A 20211-nucleotide genomic window follows, 5' to 3' on the forward strand; every position below is an offset into this window, starting at 1 on the left:
GTGGATAATTCTACCAAATATTCAAGGATGAAGTAATTCTGATTCTGCACATTTTTTTTTTTAGAAGAACAAAGAGGAGAGAATATTCTCCAACTTTCTCAGACACTAGCATTACTTTGATACCAAAATCAAACAAAAACATTCCAAGAAAACAAAACTACAGGCCAATGTATAAAAATAACAATCAGAGATTGAACTTCTAAAACTATCATTTCAATATCAGAATAAAAAATTACAAAGCCCTTAGAAACAAATCTGACCAAAGCACTCTAAGATCTAAGCACTGAAAACTACAAAACACTGCTAAAAGAAATTAGAGAAGGTCTTAATAAATCAAAGTAATTTCATCTTATGGAAAGGAAAGGAAGGGATAGTGTGTAATTATAAATATAAAAGCACCTTCTACCTGGATGTCATAGAACTAGATCTAGATCTTAGGTTGGTTATTTTTTTTTAATGTTTATTTATTTATTTTTTTAATGTTTATTTATTTATTAGAGAAAGGGAGGGGCAGAGAGAGGGGGAAAGAGAGAATTCCAAGCAGGCTCCACACTGTCAGCACAGAGCCTGAAATGGGGCTTGAACCCATGAATTATGAGATCATGACCTGAGCCAAAATCAAGAGTCAGATGCTTAACTGACTGGGCCACCCAGTCACCCCTAGATCTTAGTTTTTAACCATTTCCCTTCCCTGTGGCATACAATAGTTAAAATTACAGTCCCAACCTCTTGGTATTTAACCAAGATAAAATTGATAACTTTAAAATTTTGTTATTTTAGACAGAGAGAGCACACACGAGCAGGGGAGAGGGACAGAGGGAGAGATAGAGATTCTTAAGCAGGCTCATGACCGGAGCTGAAATCAAGAGCCCGATGCTCAACTGACTGAGACACTCAGGTGCCCACTAAGTGATGTCTTATTTTCAGTTAAAAGTTATCAATTTTAGGGGACGGAGAGTTTAGGGAAATATTTTATTCCTTGTCTTCATCTTTTGGTTAAATTGCCTTTAATGTGATCACAGACTGAAATTATGGCAATTTTCTACTTGCAGAGTCTAAGATATTAAGGTGAAGGTCAGAGTAGATGTGTCTTCCTTGTCTTCCTAGAATTTTAGGTGAAGTTTTGGGTGCAGGTGTGTGGTAAAGCATTTGAACAGCTCTTGTAGGTTATTGTAACGTTTGCTATATGCCAGGTACTCTATATTATATACATCACATGCATTTATTATTACATTTAGTTTCACAGCACCTGTGTATAGTGGTTAGTGCTCCTTCCTGTAACTACAACGTAGAGAATTTAAATAGACTATCCGAAGTTGTAAGATAGCATAAAATTGCAACAGAGCCAAAACACAGATATTCATCCGTCTAACTCAAAAACTCGGGATCTTTCTACTAAATCGGTTGCTTACTTGAAAGCTCTGAGTTGTCTTTTCTAGTTCTACAGTATGAGTGCAATAGTTTTGGGGAGCCAGATGAACAAAACTTCTTTCTTGTTCATATTTCTCAGTATTTGGCTAGTCATGGAAATAAACTTTCCTCTTCATGGCCATGGTCCTGAAGGAATTGGGATTCATCCAAAGGAAATCAGGTAGTGAAACATACATTTATTTATCCTGATGAGTCTTTTGCCTGTTCCCAGAAAAATTTGAAGAAATGTAACAAAAAGCAATATCCTGAAATTCCCTAGTGAACATGATTTCCCCCTCTCTCTTATGAACTCTAACAGACCTTCTGCTTGTATTTTCTGGTGAAACGTGTCAAATTATATCTTGTGTTATTGCTTCTAGTTTCTAGTATTCGTCTGATTCCATCATGGTCATCTTAAAGAGAAGACTTTGGATTAGGGTTCTCCAGAGAAACAGACCAGTAGGTTATCTACCACTCTCTTTCTATCATTTGTCATCTATCAAGAGATTTATTATAAAGAATTTAGTTTATTTATTATTTTAGAGTTGCTTTATATATTTTCTATTTATCATTTTAAAAACTACTTTCTTTTTTTTTTTTTAAGTATTTTTTAATGTTTATTTGCTTATTTTGAGAGTGTGTGTGTGTGAGCAGGAGAGGGGCAGAAACAGAGGAAGAGAGAATCCCAAGCAGGGCCCACACTCAGTGCAGAGCCTGACACATGGCTTAATCCCAGGAACCTTGAGATCATCACCTGAGCTGAAATCAAGAGTCAGACGCTTAACTGACTGAGCCAACCAGGTGCCCCAAAAGTATTTTCTTATTTATTATAAGAAATTATACATAGTATATATGCATATAATATGTATTGTAATGATTCAGCTGCCTTTAGGGTATAAATGAATACATTCTATGTGAACTATTTTGATAAAATTATATACCACATGCAAATTACTTGCAAGTTTTGTTTTATTGAATATCATAGATTGAGCCTGTAGGGCAAAAGACTGGAATGGATAGGTGGGTGGTCACAATTTTTATAAACTCATGAGGACACCTAGAATTCAGAGTTCCTTTCCCTTAATGGGTGATGATGTTAATTAATATCCCTAATTAAAAGTTGGGTAGCAAATCCTACAAAGTATGATTTTCCCCCAACGCTAAAGAATAGAAAGAGTGATTCATTCTAGTCAATGACTTGCTTTTTCTTTTCTTTTTCTTCTCCTTCTCCTTCTTTTAAATTTTCTTTAGAAACAAAAATGAACAAAATCCTTTCCTCCATTTTGGTGCTATTACTATTTTGTTAGGAAGCCAGTTGTTCCAAATTTTCGGGAACAATCCCGAAGCCACTCTCTTTTTCTTTTTCTCCGTCTGTCTTCGGTTGCAGCCCTTAACTTACAGCTCAGCCATCCTCCAGCCTCAGTGCTTCCCCACACTGCCTTTGTTCTGTAGAAGACACTCATTAACATTTGCTAATGTATGCTAATGAGAAGTAATTAGCATCTTCTGTGCGTTGCTGGGAAGGAAAGATGAAGGCCCACCGAGTTCAGTCAGCCTTGCTTCCTGCTTCTTTGCGCTGGAGGAATTGTCTGCTTTCAGTTGTGACGCAATTATTTACTGCCTTTTGTTTGTTTCGCTTTGTTTAACCATGAATCTTGACAAGCATTCTCCTTCATGACTTGGAATATTGCAGAAATGCTTTGGGGGACAGACACATTCCTTTTTTTGTTCTAGGTTATCCAAGGATATAAGGATGCCAAGGGCTTACAACACATTATTTTCATCTGGTTGTTATTTTGGTATCCTATTACTAGAAAAGATCTGAGCCACAAAAACTCACACAAGAGAATATATTTTCATTTCAGCACACTTATTTACACGGGTTGCTCTTTATGGTGGTAACTGAAATGTGAGAGCACACACTCTGAATATATATTGTGACAGCATGGTTAAATAAGAAATGTGCCCTCCTCCAGAATATTCTAAATGCAAAGAAAAAGCCAAGACTCACCACTTAGTTTTTCGTAACCACGGGGAGCTCCAAATGCCTTTCTTAATAGCTATTTGTTTATTGAATATGTAACCTTAAAAAAAAAATAAGCCAACCCCCCCAAACCAGTTGAGAATAAGAACTGTTTTTGTTTTTCTGTAGACCGATGGTGTCATAAACTATCTAATTACAGCTTCTCCCAAATACTCTAGCATATAATTCACTATTTGAAGAACTATGCTTTAGCATTTCATATTTGCTCTTCGAGCTCAAGGGTGGTAGAATTTGGAAATGTATCAGCTACCCACTTCACTCAGCCTGTGTTTCATTTTAATTTCGTGTACCATAAAAACAGAAGGAAAAAGTGCAAAAAAAAAAAATTGGTGTGCATCTCCTGCCCCTCCTTCTTATGTCTATAAAAAAAGATTATTATCATTGTGAAAAGATAGAAGGGGGATTTTTCTTTTGAGTGGATCTTCTTTTTTTTTTTTTTTTTTTCCTCTCTGTTCTTCCTGGGGTTAGCTACTGTCTCTCCAGGACCTCATCATACAACACGTTTCTCTCCAGAATCCATCCTGTTCGATTTGGCAACTGCAGTATCTTATATTGTGTTTTTAATAAAGCAGACATCAGCGGCTATTTATTCTCTGCTTCTTAAGGGTTTCACAGACTCAAAAAATAAATATAATCTAGAAGGAAAAATATTGGAGAGTGACAGCTACTATAGCAGCTGAATCTCTCGCCCACTCGCTTCTTCCGGTCGGCTGCGTCTTACCCAAAGTCAACATCAACATTATTATCGTTGTAGTTTTATAAGCACAGCAATTTAAACTGCTTAGCATCTCCAAGATATTATAATGATTGAAAATGTGAGCAGCCTTTTGGCATTGTTTTAAAAGTTTTCATTAGGGTGTTTTTGAACGCATGTGCTCCGCGGTTCATTTTCTCTATGGTCTAGGGCAGATAAGAAGGATGCTAGCACCTGCAGAAAGAATAGCAGCCCCAACCTGTCAAATTACACCTTTTCCCCAGATACCTTCATGATATTCAAATGTAATGATCTCATTTTGTTTTTTCCCACCCCAAGGATTTTGTAAATGTCTTATAGTTTACGGGTTTATTAAGGCATTTGAATGATATAAGAACTAAGTAAGTTTCCTCTTTACTCAATGGCTTCCAAATATTATGCTTAATTCCACCGTTTGAAGGACTTGGGATTGTTATACACAAATGTCACGGGCATCTTTTTGTCCTTCCCTAGAAGTAATAAAAGTAAAGGGAGCTGCTGATTTAAACTGAATCAGATTTCATGTCTTGGGCACATACTACTCTTGAGGAAGAAGAATCACATTTCCTCATTGTTTTTAATGTTTATTTATTTATTCTGAGAGAGAGAGAAGGCAGAGAGAGAGGGACAGAGAATCCCAAGCAGGCTCCGTGCAACAGCACAGAGCCCAGCGCGATGTGGGGCTCAATCCCAGGAACTGCAAGATCATGACCTGTGCCAAAATCAAGGGCCGAACGCTCAACTGACTGAGCCACCCAGGCGCCCCACATCCCAACATTTTAATTCCGTTTTGCAGACAGTGCCTCCTGTTCCCTACTTAGCGCCCATCAATAATTGAATGAAAGCAGGATGCTGGGGTGTTCTTTGCAGAAGAGATGATACCTCATTATGGTTTGGTGACTTGATCTAGCACCCAAGTGTCCCACTGACGGGAAATTCTTCTTTATGGCTAATGTTACTCATTCCTTTTGAGATTTTGGTTGGTTTACCTTCTGTTTGGTTTTTAGAAAACAAAATATCTAAATGCTATCCTCGGCCATAATTTATATACAGCTTATAAATACACACATACATATGCATACATATAATTTTGTCCATATCATAATTGAATCACCACCATCATCATCATTACTATAATCAAATTTAGTGGGGCACTTGGGTGGCTCAGTCAGTTAAGCGACTGACTTTTGATTTCGGCTCAGGTCATGATCTCACAGTCTTGAGATCAAGTCTTGCATTGGGCTCCGTGCTGCCCATGGAGCCTTAAATAAGATTCTTTCTCTCCCTCTTCCTTTGCCCGTCTCCCCTGCTTGCACTTTCCCTCTCTCTCTCTCTCTCTCAACAATAAATAAATAAAATAAATAAATAAATAAATAATCATCCACTTGAGCAGCTACTGGAAGGCATCAGACCTAAAACATAAAATTTACAGCGTCTACTCATAAAGAGGCTACATTTAAAAGAGATTTTTTAAAATCATAGCTTATTTTTCATAGTTTCACTGGTCAGTTTTCTCTCTTCTTTTTTTTCCCTTGAAAAAAAAAAAGAGATTTCATGTTTTGGGTAAGGGAATCCTAACTTGTCTTCCTTACAGAACAAGGCAACCTTTACTTTGGAATATATTCTCTTTTAAGAAAAAAAGATATTTTTATTTTGTTCACGTTGTCTAGCCTTTTCACCTTCAAATTCTTGTCAGGAAAAAGTATTGATAGGAGAACCAGTTGAAGATGGTCTAGACTTTGTTAACCCAAGGTGTTTCTAAAATATGAAATAATATTAAGTATGTAAATTTAGAACTGATAACATTTTCTGTTTAGAATACTTACTTACATGAGTATAAATACAGGTATGTTTATTTATAATGTTTTGTTTACATGTATACTTTTATAATGTTTTGTTTTACATGTATACTTTTTCACCTCTCATTTACTGCAATGTCATCTCATTTTTGCCCTTTTAACTGCCTTTCTTTGCTATCTTCTTCCCTTCTTCCCCTTCCCCATTTCTCTTTTTCTTTCTCTCTTCTTCCCTCACCATACTTTAGTCCCATACTTTTGAATTGCTAAACAGTCAGCACTATATACGTAAGCAAGGGCTATATTAGTAAGTTGCCAGTCTCTTTTTAAAAAAAATTTTTTTTAACGTTTATTTATTTTTGAGACAGAGAGAGAGCATGAACGGGGGAGGGGCAGAGAGAGGGAGACACAGAATCCGAAACAGGCTCCAGGCTCCGAGCGGTCAGCATAGAGCCCGACGCGGGGCTCGAACCCACAGACTGTGAGATCATGACCTGAGCTGAAGCCAGCCGCTCAACCGACTGAGCCACCCAGGCACCCCAGCAAGTTGCCAGTCTCTTAACAAAGTCTCAGTCAGAGACACACAGCCCAGTAACAAAGCCACAAAAAACATCAATGAAATAAAAGAATTTGGAATCTAGTATGTGTCGTTTGAGTAACATTATCTTTTCATAACCTACATCGAATGCTCATTCTTACTAGATCTTTGCCATCAACATGTAAGAACAGTTTGGCCAACATCACTAGCTGTCCTCTATTCCTCACTGCCTATTCTCTTGTAAAGCCACTGAAATTCAGGCTTTTCCTTATACCATTTCACTAAATCTATTCTTGTCAAAATCATCATCGACATCCATATGGCAAAATCCAAAGGTCGATCTTTAGGCCTCATTATACTTGAGTTACAAGCCTACGACACGTTTCTTATTTTCCTTCTACGTCACTGATTGTTCATTTTCAGTGTCTTTGGTTGATTTTTCTTCTTCTCCCTGTCCTCTCAACTTTGGAGCCCTCTTTTTCTGTTTCGTTTATATTCATTTACCTGGTGATCTCACTTGGTCCTGTGGCTCCTAATAGTATCAATATGTTAATAATTCCTAACTGTCTATTTCCAGCCCAGACTTTTCTTCTGAACTCTAGACTCAAATACCCAACTGCCTACTCAACTCGTGTATGGGTGTCTTACAGGCATCCTGACACCAACATGTCATATTAAATTTCTGATCTTCAAGTCCTCCCACCTAAGCTACTCTTCCTATGGCCTTTTCATTTCCTTTTCTTCCAAATCTATCTTTCTGCCAAGGACAAAAGCCTTCTGGCTGTCCTTGATTCTTCTCTTTCTTTCACATTCCACGTCACACCTCATACTGATGGTATGGGTTCTTCCGCTAAGATTTGGCAAAATACTTATTACAGCATAGGCGAATATCCCTTCCAATGCTGTTTAGTCTGAGGTGAGACATGTACCGCACTTATACAGGAATGGCCAATGTTGACATTTCCTCACACACAAAAAAAGAACCCTGAAAAGTAACACACACAAAAAGCCTAAGAAACATAACAAATACATTGCATGCAAGTAAGCTGGATAAGATGTTGGTACCTAATCTTGGATCTCCTTTAGAAAGTCGTTCTTTTGCATAAAATAGCAAGACTCCTTAAAGGCAGTGGTATTTTCTTCTGCGCTCTACAGACTCCCTCCCTGAGCATTTTGCTCTGTACTCCTTGTGAGTGGACGATAACTGCTAATTGGACAAACAAGCTTTCAGTTTCCAGAGTAATAACCTAGTGCTACAAACATCCCTTCAAGAGCCAAATGTGGCGTCGAGCAAGAGGTAATACCACTTAACTTTTCTGGCCCCTTGGTTACTGTGAACCATAAACTACTTTCAGGGCTATAGATTAAAAAAGAAAGTCTGGAACAGCATCCACTTCTCTGAACGATTCCAATGCCTCTAAAATGTGACATTTTGCTGTTGTTTCCTTTTACTGTTTTTAATTACTGGGTCTATTTGCATGAAATGAAGATCTGGGTTGCCTAGGCATTCATCTGCTCCGAATGCATATTCCTCTCTTAAATAGCATACTTCAGGGAAATTTTCCTTGCCGGCCTTCAACATTTTGACAGGACCCCCACCCCCACCCCCTCCTTTCACTGCCCTCCCATCACTCCACAGGAGAGAGGTTATTTTTAAAGTACATAATCAATAGGCTTTGGGAAGCAGCCAAAGCCTGAGGGGGGTCATATGATTGGGAATAAGCTACTGGGGATTGCTGAGAGAAGGGATGGCAACAGGCCATGCCAAAAATTGTCTGAGGAGAGAAAGACATTCTGTAGCTCCCATTTAAGTGTTCTGAGTAATTCTTTTGCACAGGCTTTTTGTCTTGGAGGGGTTTCTTGTCTTGCTTCTTCAGCCTTGGTTGGAGTTGCAGGAGATAGATGCAGACCACCATGGACAGTTGTTTTTCAGACCAAATAATGTCCCATTAAAATCAAGCTCGGTCTGAGGCCCTGGAAGGAGTCTTAAATTTGGTCACGGTGCTGTTGTTTAGTTCTTGATGCTGATGATGCTTTTGCTGTTGGTTCAAATCCAGAACCCATCAATTATTATCAGAACAACTATACAAACAACTGTTTCATTGTCCCGGACTCAACTGCCAAAGAAACGCTGTTGAGCAAAGAAGGCACCTGATGAGAAGGTGCAGATGATTACACACAGATGATGTTACTGTTGGAGAGTCACCTCATGAGGAGGGACAGGGCTATTTCTGCAGTACTCTCCATTACGTCACTTAGAAACCATAGCTCTTTTTTAGTTCTTTACTTGAAACCACAGGGATGTCTCCTCTGATGGATTCTTAGGTTTTATTTAATAGCCATTTGTTACTATCCTTCCTGTACTTGAGAAGATGATCCGTGACTCCAGCCCTGTTTTTTCCCTTCCCCTGGTTATCAGAGGAGATTGATTCATTGCTCATCTCCTTGGCGTGGGACATTTCATTCTGCTGTTTTTATTTAATATATGATCCTTCCTAAAGATTTGCTTATATTTTTGTCCATTTGGTGTTTCTTCTGTTTCATTTAATCACGGCTAGTGAGTTGATTATTACAAATCAGTGTAATATTTTGTGTGAATTTCGCTTTGGCTATAAGGTTGCAGAACAGGCTGTATATCCGTCTTTGCTATTTATCCTTAGCAGTTTTTATATACACACGGAGCTGACTCTGCTCCAAAGCTAAGCTTATATCATTCAAATTCCTTCCTGGGGAATTCTTCCTTGGCCGGAGAAGCTTGATGGCAGCATTAATTACAAACAAAAGACCAAGACCGATTGTTAAACGTAAAATATCTTCTTAGAAGTGTCTGCCTTCACTATTGGCGGACTCTCAGTGGTGACATAAAGATCTTTGTTCCGTGAAGATCCAGTTACAGCCAGTAACAGAAGGCATATGTCCACTCTGAACAAAAGCAGACTTATTTTCACATTCCGCGGCTGACATTGAGTGATAACGTTTTTGCATATCCTAAAAATTTTTATGCAGATGCTGTTTAAAGGCAAAATGGGCTTTCACAATAATCTTCTTTGTGAATGGGATTGAAACTCTTGGCAACTGTTCCGTTTTCAGTATGCCTGTCAAGTTCTGAAAAATAACCTTTGACGGTGTGCGAGCAGAAACAAAACGAAGGTTGTTTCCTCTGTTCACAGCAACGTCGTTTTGTCATCTTTGCTTTTTCAGACTGATGCTCATCCAACTTAAATGAAAATATGATACAATTAATATTTTATAAGCAAGTTACGAGGCTACGGCTTTAAAAAAAATAGTCAACTCTAATTTTTACCTGGGCAAGTTGCAGAGCTTTGCGTCTGCTGAAATCTGTGATGAATGGACCGTAGATGACAAGTGGAAAAACATCTGCCAATGAATATATTTTCACATGTTATTGGTCAATTAAAATTCTTATGAAAGCTCTATATGTCTTTACAAAAATAGAGCAAAACTGAAAGCAAGGTGCTTTCTGAGTATAAGGTGAGGAATACACAGAAGAGATGTTCTTTGTCTTGGAAAGAACTGGAAAATTACCTGTCCCCACACTGTCAAGGTAAATCATACATTGGAAAATTTAGGCTGTGTCCGTATACAGCCTACAGAAATAATTGAAATAGGAAATATCAGCCTTGTGGCATTTTTTGAAAGGCTCTTGGACACTGGTAGCTGCTCAGAATGAACTGTTCTCGGTTTTAATAAATTCCTTTGGTTCTAATAACCAAAGTGTTTGTGCATGCGGATATAGCTTTATTAACAAGTCAATTTATCATAGAATGAAATAATCCACCAAACCCCGAGACTACTCACTGCAGTGCAGAATTTATTTTAGTAGCAGTTATTTTCAATGGAGCTGACAGGCTTATAATTGATGTGTTTTGCAAATCTTCGAAGACAGTGAAGCAGAGAAGTCTTTGCACAACACTGTATAAGATACGGTAGCGGTATATCTTTAATGAACAACGCTCTTTTTGACAAGCTCACTGAAAAATGCTTTTATTAACTGCACAGAAAACCTTATGATGAAAATAATCATAAAAGCCCATTACTAACGGTTGTACTGTCATTTAAAGAATTGCCGTATTTTTCGTTTCTTCAACAGTACAAATTCAAGTGGAGGAAAAAGAAGATGACACCGAGGAAAGCTCAAGTAAGTGAGAATGGACCCGCATGGAATGTGTTTCCTGGGAAATGGCAGTGAATTCAGAGGACTTGTCGTCTTATCTTGTGGGATCATGCTGCCGCATGTGAGCACAGGCTACCACCTATGTGGGTGATTTTTGATGGTCTCACAAAAGAGATCAAGTCCAGCAAATAGGATCTCCACTCTAGATTCCATTTAATTGGCCCACACACATTTTACCAAATGTGTAAGTTACTCATGATCCAATAGATGATAGTCCACAAAAATTTGCTTTTTTATCCCCATCCACCTTTTTTTTTTTTTAAAATTTGGAGACAGAGCACAAAGGAGGGAGAGGGGCAGAAGGACAGAAAGAGAGAGAGAGAGAGAGAGAGAGAGAGAGAGAAAATCCCAAGCAGGATCCACACTCATCCTTGAGCCAGACGGGGGGCTTGATCCCACGACCCTGGCTGGGATCATGACTTGAGCTGAAATCAAGAATCAGATGCCCAACCGACTAAGCCACCCAGGTTCTCCCAAAATTTGCTTTTTAAAATGTCTCTACTGTTTTCTCTATTAAGGCATTTGTCCTAAAAGCTCTTCTCTAGGGCTGAGTCTATTATAATAGAATAGATTGGCCATTTTGACTGAATTGATCAGGTGGTTGAATTAAAACGAATAAGCACATTATTTTGTACTGAATTCATGGGTATTTCATCAGAATTGCTCCGTTTTTAACCTGTGTAGGTTCAGCTCAAGAGTTTGGGTTGTGATCCCTTGCAGGCAGACCCCTCATGGACTGGAGCATGAGAAAGATCATTATATAAGCAAAAGCTTTGAATGTACTCAAACTGAAAGAAAGAGCCGTAGCTCAAGAAAAGTTCAATTAGGGGATACATCAATACAATCAAGTTAATAACCTGAATGCAATATGGCAGCCAGGGCATGTTCACGATGCCAGGTGTTTTGAGTCAGTCAGTGCATTCTACATGCCAACAGCTCAGTCTCATACAGATTCCGCAAGTCATGGCGTTCGTACTGTAGCGGAGGAAAAAGAATTTTCCCTCTAGCCTTCTGAGTTCTTAGCTGAGACCCCTAGAAGACAGTTTAACAAGAGAAAAAACATACAGAAATTCATTAGCATGTATGCCTCATGTGTACATGAGAGATACTCAGGTAATATGTAACATTCTGAGGTGGCTTAGAATTTAGACTCAAATACCATCCTAATAAGGAAAAAAAAAAGATAGAGATATAAGCCTTTCAGGAGAGAATAATTTGAAAGAAAGATGAGTGGGCCTTTAGAAAAAGATGGGAAGTTTGATAGTTTGTGACCAAGTTTGTTTGGGTGTGGTATTGACTTCTAGCATCTTCCTTTGTGGGAAGAGTCAATCTTCCCTAAGGGTGAAATTCTTGGTGAGGGGATTTATGACAATGAGTTCCTTTTGAAGTGTCTGTGTTTGGGCAGATGAGGGGAGTTCAGAAAAACAAACAAACAAACAAACAAACCACAAAACAAAAAAACCTCTCACTGAATTTGCTGTTTTTCAAGCGTCTACAGCCCAAAACAATCAATATACCAAAGTGGCGTAGTTTGGAGTGGCGTATCCTTAACTCCTACAGTCATGTTTTGAGGTAGTAGGTAGTATATTCTGCTATGCTTCCGTCCTGAGTGGAGCCCATTTCAAATGGTAAGATTGTAGGCAAATCTACAGTTAGGAGGCAACTGTAAAATATTGATTTTTTTTTTTTTCTTAGAATTGGAATATTTGGAAACAAGTTAAGGCGCCAGAGGCAGTCTTTCTGTTCCGACATGGTACAAGAGAATTCCAATGAAACACTTTTTGTCCATGGTAGAACTGCTAGTTTAATATGGTAGGCTTAATACAAAATATACTATCATGCAGCGTACTAAGTGGCTGCTTGACTTTTTGAGTTATTTGTGGGAAAACTGCTTCTCAATCCCTATCAAGGTCTTGTCCTTTCTATAATTAGTGACTAATGTGACTAATAAAGACTGGGCAGATTTTCAGAATGTCAGAATGGGATTCAAGTAACATACAACATCTGCCGCATATTTAACAAATGGAAAAACCATTCTTGGTTTTGATGACAGGGTACAGTTCTCAAAGCTTAGTTTGAACAGTTAACCTCCTGTTTTCCTCTGCTAGCCAAACTTTAGTAATAAAGGTAATATTTAGGCCTCATATTTGAAATCTCAATAAAAAAAAGTTTTGGCAAGTAATGTTAAAAGATAATTGGCATAATGAACATATTTCATTAATGAATCAGAACTCTAGTGAGCTGTTATGGCCAGTTCAAAGGAAAATTTAAAGAACAGATACATTTATAGGTCAGGTTGATTGAAATGATTTGCATACGGAGGCATCACTGTTTTGTGGGAGTTTTTTTTCTTTTTTTTTCTGGTGAGGAAGGTTTGTGTCTCCACTGAACAGAGTTCATTGACATGTTTATGGACAAGGGTTATTTTGCTATATATCACTATGCTATTATTTTGCTATATATCACATATTTATATCACTATGCAGTGATCTAGAACTTTCAAAAGTACAAAATCGCTCCCATGGAATCAGAATCAAATAACACAAAAGGATACACTGCAGACAATTTATAGTTTTCCATTGAAGACAACTTTTTCTTTATAGTACTTATATTTAAGAGGATGGTGATAAAGGGGCACCTGGGTGGCTCAGTCGGTTAAGCGTCCAACTCCGGCTCAGGTCATGGTCTCACAGTTTGTGAGTTTGAGCCCCACATCGGGCTCTGTGATGACAGCTCAGAGCCTGGAGCCTGCTTCCGATTCTGTGTCTCCCCCCTCTCTCTGCCCCTCCCGTGCTCATGCTCTGTCTCTCTTTGTCTCTCAATAATAAATAAACATTAAAAAAATTTAAAGAGGATGGTGATAACTATGAGTAATATTTGACTTTTTTGATGGTTGAATCTAAATATCAGAAGTTAAGAAGTGACAAAAATGAAAGAGAAGTAAGATTGTGTGTTATAAACTGTGAAGGAAGGAACTGAATTCTTTACTCTTTACCTGGAAGATTCCAGTGAAGCTATGGACATAGGAAGCATTGTTAGTTGATGAATAAAGTAAAATAATAAAATAGAATAAAATAAAATAAAGTCATTTCTCTCAGTTTTACATTAAAATTATAAGTTATTTCTATTCATAAAGATGCTATGGTCAAGCAACTATTTATGTAAATAAATATATTTAGTATCAATTTCATTTAAGAAAGGGAAAAATATTTAGGAAAAGGAAGAAAAAATTTGGAATCAGGAATAAAGAGAATTTGAGTTAGAAGACATCTCAGGGACTGAATTAGTTTCTTCAAAATTATTCTAGTTTATTGCATTTCCTTGTTCTTCCGGTCCTTTGTTTCAAAACAGAAGTAGTAGTAAACATATAGTGGTTAATCACTTAACCCTTATGTGTTATATCAGTAACCTCTATACTTGTCTGAGAGGTCATGGTATGACATTTATGACATTAAATGAAGATTGGAATTCTAAGGATTATTACAATTTGGGGATCCACATTCACATATGTGAGTAGATGAACCACAAAAGGAATGAAAATCTAGATGAGTGTATTTGAAAGACAAGTTATGGAATACATAAATGGCACAGTGCATCTTCTTATGGTGCGGAGACTTGCTGAATTATGATCTCACGTGTGACAATGGTAAGCATACATTTGGTAGTGGGAGAGAGCGCTTTTTGATATTGTTCACTGAAGCATTCATGGCTATGTTTAGGCGAAGAGGAAGAGGAGGAGGAAGATAAATTACCTCGAAGAGAGAGCTTGAGACCAAAGAGGAAGCGAAAAAGAGATGTTATCCATGAGGATGACCCAGAACCTGAACCAGAGGATGAAGAAACAAGGAAGGCCAGAGAGAAGGAGAGAAGGAGGAGGCTGAAGAGGGGGGCGTAAGTTCGCTCTGATCTGTAACTGAAACTGTGACTCCTTCAAAAGTACTTGACTCTGAAAGAGGACCCCCCCCCACTCCCCCACCCTTTAGGCTCTCTGTGGCCTTAAAACTGGTAATTAAAAACTGCTTTTAGAAAGACAGCTTGGCGGCCCCTACGTGGCTCAGTCCCTCAAGTGACTGACTCTTGGTTTTGGCTCAGGTCATGATCTTGTGGCTTTATAAGTTCGAACCCCATGTCTGGCTCTGCACTGGCAGCACGGAGCCCTCCCTCTCTATCTGCCCCTCTCCCACTCGCACTGCCTCTGTCTCTCTCAAAAATAAATAAATTTAAAAACAATAAACACAGGCTTAATCCAATGCTGCCATTTTTTACTCCACTCAGTTAAATGTATTTTACAATTTAAATAGAATTTAAAAACAAATACATGTATTAAGAATGGGCTAAGAGGGGCGCCTGGGTGGCGCAGTCGGTTAAGCGTCCGACTTCAGCCCGGGTCACGATCTCGCGGTCCGTGAGTTCGAGCCCCGCGTCAGGCTCTGGGCTGATGGCTCAGAGCCTGGAGCCTGTTTCCGATTCTGTGTCTCCCTCTCTCTCTGCCCCTCCCCCGTTCATGCTCTGTCTCTCTCTGTCCCAAAAATAAATAAACATTGGAAAAAAAAAAAAAAAAAGAATGGGCTAAGAGAAATTTCCTAATGAGACATCTAAATTGTCATGGTTATTAATATAGTTCATTAATTAGTATTGATATTGCTATTAATTGATATTAATAGTTCATTTAGGTATTTTGAAGTTATCCCATTAATGACATATATTGTTATCAAAGTTAAGTGGAAAATTCCTAAACAGTGAGCCCAAATCACTTTAGCTTAGGGAGCCAGGGTTGAAAAATATGGCTAATTCCAGCCCAAGAGCTAAGAGTGGTTCTTAGAGTTTTAAAGCGTTGTTGATTAACAAACAAACAAACAAAACCAAAGACGAATATGGGACAGAACTGTATGTAACCCTCAAAGCCTAAAATATTAAGCATCTCTTCTTTTACAGAAGAGCATTGGGGCTGTCATTTCCTTTTTAACACAACCCTGCACTAACCATTTCCACCAGGCGAACATTTCACTGAGCACTGACTTTATATAGAATAGTTTGTTAAATGCTAGTTAGGAAAAATCTAATGAAATGGTTTTCGAGTCTTTGCCTTCTGGAAATTTGCAGATGGCGGGCTGGTAGGAAAAGCGTGCGTGTAATACACATCTAATAATAGAAAACCTTGACCCTTTGGAAAGGCTTTAAGAGAGCAGCTACTCTGCCCCTCTCAGGTAGTAGGGTCATGGGAACCACTACAAGGTGATACGATTTCCTCCAAAACACTCTTAGGACTTTAGATGAAGAGGAATTTTCTAAGATGTCCTCCCCAAATGATACATTCCAGTGTTCAACAACTAGCTATTACTTTCCTTTTCGTAAATAATTGTAATTAAATACAATTGTATGGAAATTTTGGCAGGTAAAGAAGCTTAGCATTGATAGCTGATGGTTCCTTTTAAAATGAAAGACTAACCCCACCTACTTCTTCATCATATTTTTGTTGATTTCAGTTTTGAAATCTCCCTCCCCTTCTTTCTTTTTCTCCTCCTCCCCAAACTCCTTTCTTCCATCTTTGAATATCAAGACATCACCTTTTTAAAATTTTTGCCTCTGGTATTCTTTTTTCTATTTTCTTTTTATGCATTTTATGCTTTTTACTTTTGAAAACAAAATATCTCATGGTTTTTTTAATTAAAATTTTTGTAAAGTTTATTTATTTATTTTGAGAGAGAGAACACTTACAAGCATGTGAAGGGCAAAGAGAGAGAATCCCAAGCAGGTTCCATGTTGTTAGCATGTGATCATGACCTGAGCCAAAATCAAGACTTGGTCACTCAACCAAATGAGCCACCTCATCTCATACATTTAAGCTCTATGTCCTTATTGTCATCACTATTATGATGCAGTAATATTTCCTATTAGCAAAGCTTGCATTTTCTGATAGTGAGATTTCAACAATAGATGCATGCATGATATAGGCTGTGTTCCAGAATTTGCTATTCTTCTCCACTTGTGCCTCAGAGAGGTCCTTTCAAAAAGGTGAATTGGGGGCTGGAGGTTGCGCCTTGGTGGCTCAGTCAGTTAAGTGTCCGACTTTGGCTCAGGTCATGATCTTGTGGTTTGTGAGTTTGAGCCCCATGTTGGGCTCTGTGCTGACAGTTCAGAGCTTGCTTGGGATTGTCTCTCTCTCCTTCTGTCTCTCTCTCTGTGCCCCTCCCCTGAACACACACACACACACACACTCTCTCTCTCTCTCTCTCTCTCTCTCTCAAAAATAAATAAACGTTAACAAAATAAAAAATAAAAAAGAAAAAGAAAAGTTCTGTGCTCTCTCGGTCTGCTTAAGGCCCACATGTTAACTGCTCAACTCCTAGAAATCGGACCATATAAATCAGTGGGTCTTGGCCCCTATTGCCTGAAGGAAAGTTGTCCCTGTGACAGTGTCTGTCCTTAGCTGGTACCAGTCTTACCCTGATTCTCAGAGGCCCAAGGTAGCCCTGCTCCCCTTTCTCCTCACTCCTCCAAACAGCCAAACCTGGCTACAGTGAGCTTTGTCTCCAAAGGTTTTTCAAATTACATGATTACTTCCATAATTTGGGCAACTCGTCTAAATAGTATCATAAATTATTTCTGGTGATTGATGGTTCCAATCCCAATATGAAGGTTCATTTTCTGTTGTTCATTTTGACGACATTAAAAAATTTTTTTCTTTTTAATGTTTATTTATTTTTGACAGAGAGAGAGAGAGAAAGCGAGCATGAGCGAGGGAGGGGCAGAGAGAGAGGGAGACACAGAATCCGAAGCAGTCTCCAGGCTCTGAGCTGTCAGCAGAGTCTGATGCAGGGCTCGAGCTCACAGACTGCAAGATCATGACCTGAGCCTAAGTCAGATGCTCAACCGACTGAACCATCTAGGCTTCCCACCAAGCATTTGTTTTTTTTTCTAAAGAAAATATATTAGCAAATATATTGTGAGAAAGATTTGTAGGCAAATATATTGCGAGAAAGATTTGTAGGCAAATCAGGGCATGTTTATTTAGATTAACTGATTTATGGTCTTTTAAAATTTAAATGTTCAAGTGAAACACCTGAGGGAATTTCCCCTGCACTAACAAAACATTTGAAGCCAACTAAAACCAAGGTTGCAATGCTAACTATCTTTGGAGACAGTGAAAAAATACTGCCTCGTTAGACATTTTGGAGGATTTCTAATAATATGACAGGCTTTTCCTGACCCAGTTTTAAGTGTAAGAAATATGTTCATAGCAGTGAGAAATTCAGCACATTATGCTTCTTTTCCCCCTAACAACTGTTGTTTAAATAAATCAAACTGAAGATAGAAAGCCATTCTTGCACAGATTAGCCCTACAGTTTAGAAGATGAAGCAAACCTCTGCGATATTCTTTTAATATGATTAGCACTTTCTTTGAGTGATTCTTAGGAAAACAGTTCCCTTATATGCTGGTGAAAGTAATGTTATAATTATCTGCCTGTTTGAAGATAACTTATTGAAGAACCATTCCTGGTAGCACAACGCAATCCGTCTGGAGCAATCAACAATTAACAAAAAAGACTTTAAAAATATACCGGTCTGGGGTTATTTAGTGTAAGAATTTATTCTTATCTTTCCATACCATACTAATCTTGGAGGACATTGTTCAATTTTATTGGACTTTGAGCAGTGGATTTATGATGATAACCCTGTCATCCAGAAAATTTCTGTACATAAACATTTATTTAATTAATATTTATCCAGCTCCACTGCTGTGGAAGCTAATTTGCTAATTTCTTTGGAAGACATGGATATGAATATGCAATTGACTGTATTCTCCCGAAGTTCGTAATAGCGTAAGGGAGGGGTTACTTGGACCCAAATCATTGTGAAGTAAGACAGTATAAATGTGTCGGAGAAGAACAAGGTTGTTTGGAGTCTTGGAAAGGACAAATCTATTTATTATATGGGATAATATATATGAATAATCAGAAAAGGGTTGAAGAGATTTGACATAAGTTTTTAAGGAATCATAGAATTTAAATGCATAAAGAACTGGATTTAAGATAGCAGGAAAGGATAGAATTCGTGTTAGGAAGATTTCCATTAAGTGGTTTCTAAAAATTGGCATGTAAAGAAATAAACTTTAGTTACATGGTAAATCCACATCCTAATAGATCTTTTTTTTTTAATTCTTTGATGATATTACATTAAGCAAGATACTGTTTCAGATATGATTCCTAACGGGAATCCATTAATGTAAAGCTTTAAGGTACTTACGTGTAGATACCGTTGACCCTTGAACAACATGGTTTTGAATTGCATGGATTTTTTTTTTCCTTTTTTTTAAAAAGATTTTAATTCCAGTTTCATTAACATACAGTGTTACATTAGTTTCAGGCACACAATCTAGTGATTCAACACTCGGTGCTCATCATGATAAGTTTACTCTTAACCCCCATCACCTATTTCACCCATCCCCCAGACTGGTAACCATCAGTTTGTTCTCTGTAGTTAAGAGTCTGGGTTTTTTTGTTTGTTTGTTTTGTTTCTTAAATCCACATATGAATGCAATCCTATGGTATTTGTCTGTCTCTGACTGACATTTCACTGAGCATAATACTCTTTAGATCCATCCATGTTGTTGTGAATGGCAAGATTTCATTCTTTTTTATGGCTGAGTAATATTCCATTGTGTTGCCTCTTCTTTATCCATTCATCTATCCATAGACACTTGGGCTGCTTCCATAATTCGGCTATTGTAAACGGTGCTGTGATAAACATGGGGGTGCATACATCTTTTCAAATTGGTATTTTTATATTCCTTGGATAAATATCCAGTAGTGGGATTACTGGGCCATATGGTAATTCTATTTTTAATTTTTTCAGGAACCTCCATACTGTTTCCCACAGTGGCTGCACTAGTTTGCAATCCTACCAACAGTGCATGACGGTTCTTTTTTCTCCACATCCTCACCAACACTTGTTGTTTCTTGTGCTGTTGATTTTAGCCATTCTGACAGGTGTGAGGTGATATCTCATTGTGGTTGTGATTTGCATTTCCATGATGATAGTGATGTTGAGCATCTTTTCACATGTCTGTTGGCCATCTGTATATCTATCTTCTTTGGAGAAACGTCTTTTCCATGTCTTCTGCCCATTTTTAAATTGGATTATTTGTTTTTTTGGTGTTGAGTTGTATAAGTTCTTTAAATATTTTGGATACTCACCCTTTATCAGATTCTGTCATTTGCAAATATCTTCTCCCTTTGGGTAGGTTGTCTTTTAGTTTTGTTGATTGTTTCCTTTGCTGTGCAGACACTTTTTATATTGATGTAGTCTCAATAGTTGATTTCTGCTTTTGTTTCCCTTGCCTCAGAGACATATATAGAAAATGTTGCCACAGCTGATGTCAGAGAAATTGCTACCTGTGCTCTCTTTTAGGTTTTTATGCTTTTAGGTCTCATATTCAAGTCCTTAATCCATTTTGAGTTTATTTTTGTGTATGAAATAAGAAAATCATCCATT

At 37.9% G+C, this 20211-nt stretch overlaps 1 protein-coding gene across 1 annotated transcript in view; it reads left to right on the forward strand.

Moving 5' to 3' along the window:
- Positions 1-20211, forward strand: part of TMC1 (transmembrane channel like 1) — a 168128-nt gene that overhangs the window by 52534 nt on the left and 95383 nt on the right. The window contains exons 2-3 of the mRNA XM_043566852.1: positions 10633-10680; positions 14436-14607. Of these exons, the coding sequence (XP_043422787.1) occupies positions 10633-10680; positions 14436-14607 (220 nt within the window). The remainder of the gene's footprint in view (positions 1-10632; positions 10681-14435; positions 14608-20211) is intronic.

Source organism: Prionailurus bengalensis, chromosome D4 (assembly GCF_016509475.1).
Source record: "Prionailurus bengalensis isolate Pbe53 chromosome D4, Fcat_Pben_1.1_paternal_pri, whole genome shotgun sequence".
Classification (NCBI taxonomy): Eukaryota; Metazoa; Chordata; class Mammalia; order Carnivora; family Felidae; genus Prionailurus; species Prionailurus bengalensis.